At 57.4% G+C, this 8,492-nt stretch overlaps 1 protein-coding gene across 1 annotated transcript in view; it reads left to right on the top strand.

The window, feature by feature from the left end:
* The first annotated feature begins 1,280 nt into the window (after window positions 1-1,280).
* The window catches only part of SWAP70 (switching B cell complex subunit SWAP70), an 81,533-nt gene continuing 74,321 nt past the window's right edge, over window positions 1,281-8,492 (top strand). The window contains exon 1 of the mRNA XM_073561633.1: window positions 1,281-1,480. Within this exon, the coding sequence (XP_073417734.1) occupies window positions 1,385-1,480 (96 nt within the window). The 5' untranslated portion in view covers window positions 1,281-1,384. The remainder of the gene's footprint in view (window positions 1,481-8,492) is intronic.

Below are 8,492 nucleotides of genomic sequence, written 5' to 3'. Positions count from 1 at the left end.
TGTACTATGAGGTTCTGTAGCAGCTGAGGAGTGTACTATGAGGTTCTGTAGCAGCTGAGGAGTGTACTATGAGGTTCTGTAGCAGCTGAGGAGTGTACTATGAGGTTCTGCAGCAGCTGAGGAGTGTACTATGAGGTTCTGTAGCAGTTGAGGAGTGTACTATGAGGTTCTGTAGCAGTTGAGGAGTGTACTATGAGGTTCTGTAGCAGTTGAGGAGTGTACTATGAGGTTCTGTAGCAGTTGAGGAGTGTACTATGAGGTTCTGTAGCAGCTGAGGAGTGTACTATGAGGTTCTGTAGCAGTTGAGGAGTGTACTATGAGGTTCTGCAGCAGCTGAGGAGTGTACTATGAGGTTCTGTAGCAGTTGAGGAGTGTACTATGAGGTTCTGTAGCAGTTGAGGAGTGTACTATGAGGTTCTGCAGCAGTTGAGGAGTGTACTATGAGGTTCTGTAGCAGTTGAGGAGTGTACTATGAGGTTCTGTAGCAGCGGAGGAGTGTACTATGAGGTTCTGCAGCAGTTGAGGAGTGTAGTATGAGGTTCTGTAGCAGTTGAGGAGTGTACTATGAGGTTCTGTAGCAGTTGAGGAGTGTACTATGAGGTTCTGTAGCAGTTGAGGAGTGTACTATGAGGTTCTGTAGCAGCTGAGGAGTGTACTATGAGGTTCTGCAGCAGCGGAGGAGTGTACTATGAGGTTCTGTAGCAGCGGAGGAGTGTACTATGAGGTTCTGCAGCAGCGGAGGAGTGTACTATGAGGTTCTGTAGCAGTTGAGGAGTGTACTATGAGGTTCTGTAGCAGTTGAGGAGTGTACTATGAGGTTCTGCAGCAGCGGAGGAGTGTACTATGAGGTTCTGTAGCAGCGGAGGAGTGTACTATGAGGTTCTGCAGCAGCGGAGGAGTGTAGTATGAGGTTCTGTAGCAGCGGAGGAGTGTACTATGAGGTTCTGTAGCAGCTGAGGAGTGTACTATGAGGTTCTGTAGCAGCGGAGGAGTGTACTATGAGGTTCTGTAGCAGCTGAGGAGTGTACTATGAGGTTCTGTAGCAGTTGAGGAGTGTACTATGAGGTTCTGTAGCAGTTGAGGAGTGTAATATGAGGTTCTGTAGCAGTTGAGGAGTGTAATATGAGGTTCTGTAGCAGCTGAGGAGTGTACTATGAGGTTCTGCAGCAGTTGAGGAGTGTACTATGAGGTTCTGCAGCAGCCGTGGCTGCGGAGCGCGGAGGTGCCGCCGGGTTACCGGATCCGTCCCGAGCTGTGATTGGCCTGGGGAGGAGGTCACATGACAGGGAGGAGACGGAGCGGACAGGCGCAGGAAGCCCGGGGCTCGGGGCTGCACTCTCGGTTCGGCGGCGGAGCGGGAACTTTCCTCCGGTCTTCCTCCGCGATGGCGCTGAAGGAGGAGCTGCTGAAGCCGATCTGGCATGCCTTCACCGCCCTGGACGTGGACAAGAGTGGGAAAGTGTCCAAGTCCCAGCTGAAGGTAAGGGGCCACCAAGGGGTTAACGCCTGCCAGCTGGGTGAGTGCAGGTGAACTACAACTCCCAGCGTCACCCTGAGTGACCCTCTGTGTCTGATGGGTGTGTATCCGCCTGTACGGTTCTGCTCTTCGAGCCCCTCCAGTCGTCCTCATCATTGACCAGAACCTGACTCCCATCACCCACAATGCAGGATGAGCCCCAATATCCGCCTCCGTCACACCTGTATAATGTCCCTATAATCCGGGGGCCGGAACCTCTCAGTCCATATAACTCTAGATTGGGAACTACGACTCCTGTTCTCCTCCCAACCCCATGAATTCTGTTCTGGAGCCGCTGTGCCCCCTCTAGCTGGTGCTCCGCTGTGGGGGACGGTGAGCGCCTCATGATCGGGGTGTACTGTCCCTTTGATTTCTTTGGCCGAGTTAGTGTCACATTGTGTCAGCTCCCACAAAGGTCTCTGCCCGATATCGGGGCTCCTCGCTCCATGGCCGTCGCCCCATCCCCAAAAACAGAACAGCTGATGATGACTATTCTCCCCACAGTAAATATCCCTGCCCCCTCCGCCCATACTGGGGGTCACTGCAGCCGGTCCGGGAAGGGGGCGACTTTTCTGTGGAGGTTTTGGTACATCGATGACATCCTCCCCTCATTCCGGGGGAGGTCGCTTCCATCTCGCTCGCACCTTGATCCTAACTCCTAATATCGGACCATCCCAGTCCACCATGGCCCATTCCCAACAAGCCGGGGGAAGGCTGGGGGTTGTAGTTCTGGAGTTTGCATCGCTGGATTTATATCCTCCATCCTATGAGTCAAGGAAGTAAAAGGTGAGAAAAGAACAATACAGAGATAATAAAGAATCTCAAGGTTCCACCCCGAGGCCATAGTCCGAGGCCGCCTCCAGCTGTCAGGAAATGCTGGGAGTTGTAGTGTGGCCACTGGCATCTATGTCTCCGAAGTGACCGGTATGCCATGGAGTCAGCACTTGCCCCTTTCCTCTTTTGTGTTGGGTCATTTTTTGCCATTTTTCGCACCAAATTCTTCAATGCTGCACGCGGCTCATGACTTGTGCGCAAAGTCAAAAATGGTCTTTTTTTCGGTCTTGAACTATTTTTTTGACTGTTTAGCTCCAAAAGTAAAAAAAAAAGTAACAGACACTGGATGAGAGTGGGATTGCGCTAAATTCGCTGAAATTTTATAAAGTTTCATATAAAGATTCAGATGAAAATATCTGGAATATTAAACTCCACTCACAAAGTGGAAACAAACAGACTGAGAGCAGATATCAAACGAGAGGCGAAAATGGGGTATAAAGAAGGCGCAAAGGAAGCAAGGAAGGCACTGTATGGGGGGGTCATGCCCGCCCCCGAACTATATGGGGGGGGTTCATGCCTGCCCCCGAACTATATGGGGGGGGTTCATGCCTGCCCCCGAACTATATGGGGGGGGGGTTCATGCCTGCCCCCGAACTATATGGGGGGGGGTTCATGCCTGCCCCCGAACTATATGGGGGGGGTTCATGCCTGCCCCCGAACTATATGGGGGGGGGGTTCATGCCTGCCCCCGAACTATATGGGGGGGGGGGTTCATGCCTGCCCCCGAACTATATGGGGGGGGGGTTCATGCCTGCCCCCGAACTATATGGGGGGGGGGGTTCATGCCTGCCCCCGAACTATATGGGGGGGGGGTTCATGCCTGCCCCCGAACTATATGGGGGGGGGGTTCATGCCTGCCCCCGAACTATATGGGGGGGGGTCATGCCTGCCCCCGAACTATATGGGGGGGGGTCATGCCTGCCCCCGAACTATATGGGGGGGGGGTCATGCCTGCCCCCGAACTATATGGGGGGGGGTCATGCCTGCCCCCGAACTATATGGGGGGGGTCATGCCTGCCCCCGAACTATATGGGGGGGGTCATGCCTGCCCCCGAACTATATGGGGGGGGGGGTCATGCCTGCCCCTGAAATATATGGGGGGGGGTCATGCCTGCCCCTGAAATATATGGGGGGGGGGTCATGCCTGCCCCTGAAATATATGGGGGGGGGGTCATGCCTGCCCCCGAACTATATGGCTTGTCATCGCTTTCCAGCGCTCTCTGGGTTGATGTTTGGTCGCTCGCGCCCCTGCGCTTTATGGATGGTCGTCTGCGCTGTATGGGTGGTCCTCGCTCTCCCCTGCACTGTATATTGGGTCGCTTGTGCCCCTGCGCTGTATGGGTGGTCCTCGCTCTCCCCCGCACTGTATATTTGGTCACTTGCGCCCCTGCGCTATATGTGTGGTCGCTCTTGCCCCTGCGCTACATGAGTGGTCCTCACTCTCCCCCGCACTGTATATTTGGTCGTTCGAGCCCCTGCGCTGTATGGATGGTCGCCTGCGCTGTATGGGTGGTCCTCGCTCTCCCCTGCACTGTATATTGGGTCGCTTGTGCCCCTGCGCTGTATGGGTGGTCACTTGTGCCCCTGCACTGTATGGATGGTCGCCTGCGCTGTATGGGTGGTCCTCGCTCTCCCCCGCACTGTATATTTGGTCACTTGCGCCCCTGCGCTGTATGGGTGGTCACTTGCGCCCCTGCGCTGTATGGGTGGTCACTTGCGCCCCTGCGCTGTATGGGTGGTCACTTGCGCCCCTGCGCTGTATGGGTGGTCGCTCGTGCCCCTGCGCTGCATGGGTGGTCCTCACTCTCCCCCGCACTGTATATTTGGTCGCTCGTGCCCCTGCGCTGTATGGGTGGTCACTTGCGCCCCTGCGCTGTATGGGTGGTCACTTGCGCCCCTGCGCTGTATGGGTGGTCACTTGCGCCCCTGCGCTGTATGGGTGGTCGCTCGTGCCCCTGTGCTACATGGGTGGTCCTCACTCTCCCCCGCACTGTATATTTGGTCGCTCGTGCCCCTGCGCTGTATGGATGGTCGCCTGCGCTGTCTGGGTGGTCACTTGCGCCCCTGCGCTGTATGGGTGGTCCTCGCTCTCCCCTGCGCTGTATGGGTGGTCCTCGCTCTCCCCCGCACTGTATATTTGGTCACTTGCGCCCCTGCGCTGTATGGGTGGTCACTTGCGCCCCTGCGCTGTATGGGTGGTCACTTGCGCCCCTGCGCTGTATGGGTGGTCACTTGCGCCCCTGCGCTGTATGGGTGGTCGCTCGTGCCCCTGCGCTGTATGGGTGGTCCTCACTCTCCCCCACACTGTATATTTGGTCGCTCGTGCCCCTGCGCTGTATGGGTGGTCACTTGCGCCCCTGCGCTGTATGGGTGGTCGCTCGTGCCCCTGCGCTGTATGGGTGGTCACTTGCGCCCCTGCGCTGTGGGTGGTCACTTGCGCCCCTGCGCTGTATGGGTGGTCACTTGCACCCCTGCGCTGTATGGGTGGTCGCTCGTGCCCCTGCGCTACATGGGTGGTCCTCACTCTCCCCCGCACTGTATATTTGGTCGCTCGTGCCCCTGCGCTGTATGGATGGTCGCCTGCGCTGTCTGGGTGGTCACTTGCGCCCCTGCGCTGTATGGGTGGTCCTCGCTCTCCCCTGCGCTGTATGGGTGGTCCTCGCTCTCCCCCGCACTGTATATTTGGTCGCTCGTGCCCCTGCGCTGTATGGATGGTCGCCTGCGCTGTCTGGGTGGTCACTTGCGCCCCTGCGCTGTATGGGTGGTCCTCGCTCTCCCCTGCGCTGTATGGGTGGTCCTCACTCTCCCCCGCACTGTATATTTGGTCGCTCGTGCCCCTGCGCTGTATGGATGGTCGCCTGCGCTGTCTGGGTGGTCACTTGCGCCCCTGCGCTGTATGGGTGGTCCTCGCTCTCCCCTGCGCTGTATGGGTGGTCACTTGCGCCCCTGCGCTGTATGGGTGGTCACTTGCGCCCCTGCGCTGTATGGGTGGTCACTTGCGCCCCTGCGCTGTATGGGTGGTCACTTGCGCCCCTGCTCTGTATGGGTGGTCACTTGCGCCCCTGCGCTATATGGGTGGTCGCTCTTGCCCCTGCGCTACATGAGTGGTCCTCACTCTCCCTCGCACTGTATATTTGGTCGTTCGAGCCCCTGCGCTGTATGGGTGGTCGCCTGCGCTGTATGGGTGGTCCTCGCTCTCCCCTGCACTGTATATTGGGTCGCTTGTGCCCCTGCGCTGTATGGGTGGTCACTTGTGCCCCTGCACTGTATGGGTGGTCCTCGCTCTCCCCCGCACTGTATATTTGGTCACTTGCGCCCCTGCGCTGTATGGGTGGTCACTTGCGCCCCTGCGCTGTATGGGTGGTCACTTGCGCCCCTGCGCTGTATGGGTGGTCGCTCGTGCCCCTGCGCTGTATGGGTGGTCCTCACTCTCCCCCACACTGTATATTTGGTCGCTCGTGCCCCTGCGCTGTATGGGTGGTCGCTCGTGCCCCTGCGCTGTATGGGTGGTCACTTGCGCCCCTGCGCTGTATGGGTGGTCGCTCGTGCCCCTGCGCTGTATGGGTGGTCCTCACTCTCCCCCACACTGTATATTTGGTCGCTCGTGCCCCTGCGCTGTATGGGTGGTCGCTCGTGCCCCTGCGCTGTATGGGTGGTCACTTGCGCCCCTGCGCTGTGGGTGGTCACTTGCGCCCCTGCGCTGTATGGGTGGTCACTTGCGCCCCTGCGCTGTATGGGTGGTCGCTCGTGCCCCTGCGCTACATGGGTGGTCCTCACTCTCCCCCGCACTGTATATTTGGTCGCTCGTGCCCCTGCGCTGTATGGATGGTCACCTGCGCTGTCTGGGTGGTCACTTGCGCCCCTGCGCTGTATGGGTGGTCCTCGCTCTCCCCTGCGCTGTATGGGTGGTCCTCGCTCTCCCCCGCACTGTATATTTGGTCACTTGCGCCCCTGCGCTGTATGGGTGGTCACTTGCGCCCCTGCGCTGTATGGGTGGTCACTTGCGCCCCTGCGCTGTATGGGTGGTCCCTTGCGCCCCTGCGCTGTATGGGTGGTCACTTGCGCCCCTGCTCTGTATGGGTGGTCACTTGCGCCCCTGCGCTATATGGGTGGTCGCTCTTGCCCCTGCGCTACATGAGTGGTCCTCACTCTCCCTCGCACTGTATATTTGGTCGTTCGAGCCCCTGCGCTGTATGGGTGGTCGCCTGCGCTGTATGGGTGGTCCTCGCTCTCCCCTGCACTGTATATTGGGTCGCTTGTGCCCCTGCGCTGTATGGGTGGTCACTTGTGCCCCTGCACTGTATGGGTGGTCCTCGCTCTCCCCCGCACTGTATATTTGGTCACTTGCGCCCCTGCGCTGTATGGGTGGTCACTTGCGCCCCTGCGCTGTATGGGTGGTCACTTGCGCCCCTGCGCTGTATGGGTGGTCGCTCGTGCCCCTGCGCTACATGGGTGGTCCTCACTCTCCCCCGCACTGTATATTTGGTCGCTCGTGCCCCTGCGCTGTATGGATGGTCGCCTGCGCTGTCTGGGTGGTCACTTGCGCCCCTGCGCTGTATGGGTGGTCCTCGCTCTCCCCTGCGCTGTATGGGTGGTCCTCGCTCTCCCCTGCGCTGTATGGGTGGTCCTCGCTCTCCCCTGCGCTGTATGGGTGGTCCTCGCTCTCCCCTGCGCTGTATGGGTGGTCCTCGCTCTCCCCTGCGCTGTATGGGTGGTCCTCGCTCTCCCCTGCGCTGTATGGGTGGTCCTCGCTCTCCCCTGCGCTGTATGGGTGGTCCTCGCTCTCCCCTGCGCTGTATGGGTGGTCCTCGCTCTCCCCTGCGCTGTATGGGTGGTCCTCGCTCTCCCCTGCGCTGTATGGGTGGTCCTCGCTCTCCCCCGCACTGTATATTTGGTCGCTCGCACCCTTGCGTTATATAGGTGGTTGCACACACCCTGCCGTATGTCATTTGGGCCTCTCTCTATGGCGCCCATAGTCCATTCAGAATGGCGCCCCCTGGAGTGTTGCGCCTCACTGTGCTATCAGTACAGTTTTGCGGCACGGTGACTTGTGACTTCCAGTATTTCCGGTGTCACAAGATGACGAGGAATCTTTAAGGCTTATCTGTCACCTGCAGAGGAAGTTATGAAATCCGCAGCATTTAAAGGAGCCGTACTGCGATTATATGTACAGATCATGTCCTCTTTAGAGAAGAAAATCTGACCTATAAATCCCAGAAACCTCAGCAGAACTCATTACCGGAGAGGCCGTGTGACCTATAGTGCATTCTTAATGGGGGATCACCCAGCTTTCCCAGTGCCATGGTAATTAGGCGGTTCTTGCTGGTTTCAGGCTTGTCACATTGTTGGCAATGCTTTTTTTTCCCCTTGCAAGTTTGATTAACCTGGAATATAGTTAGACTTTCTGCGGAGATGGTCACACAGCTTTTCCAGTGTTGTGATCTTTAGATTTTTCTAGTTTGCACCATTATAGGTAAATTACACAACAAATATAATACAGGCCTTGTTATATTATATGCCGAGACAGGTTTAGCCTTCAAGAGACTGGGAAAGCTGGGTGGGATCCTTGTAGCGCTTCCTCTGGGGTCATTATTACCATCTATCCCGGCTCCTGATTATCAGATGTTTCTAGTTTTGGTCCAGCACATCACAGGCGTTTCTAGGCCAGTACAGACGTGCAGTACTGGGAGAGCTGGGTAATTTCGGTATAGCGCTTCTTCAGGGGTGAATCTCCAGCTCTCTGTGTCGTGGTCATTAAATGTTTCTATCTTTGGACCATCGTGGGTTCTGGGTATTAAAGGCCCCTGGGAAAGCTGGGTGATCTAGTTGTATAGATCCTCACAGGGTTGTAACCCAGCTTTCTCAGGGTTGTGGGCATCCGACATATACTGGCTTGTGCCAAGACTGATTTACCCTTCAGTCGATGACGGCCGACAGGTGCGATCTGGAGTGATGAGGCAAAGTGGAGAATCACCGGGACAGAAGGTATCGGGCCGGACAACCCCAGCCACATCCATCCTGTCTGTATGAGGCCTCCACTGCCTGCATCCCGGCCCGCTGTATACATTGCATCCCGGCCCGCTGTATACATTGCATCCCGGCCCGCTGTATACATTGCATCCCGGCCCGCTGTATACATTGC

This window comes from Dendrobates tinctorius, unplaced genomic scaffold (assembly GCF_039654945.1).
Source record: "Dendrobates tinctorius isolate UK_male_01 unplaced genomic scaffold, ASM3965494v1 ptg000323l, whole genome shotgun sequence".
Lineage (NCBI taxonomy): Eukaryota > Metazoa > Chordata > Amphibia > Anura > Dendrobatidae > Dendrobates > Dendrobates tinctorius.
Note: the sequence above shows the minus strand (reverse complement) of the source record. Positions and strands in the feature narration are given on the sequence as shown.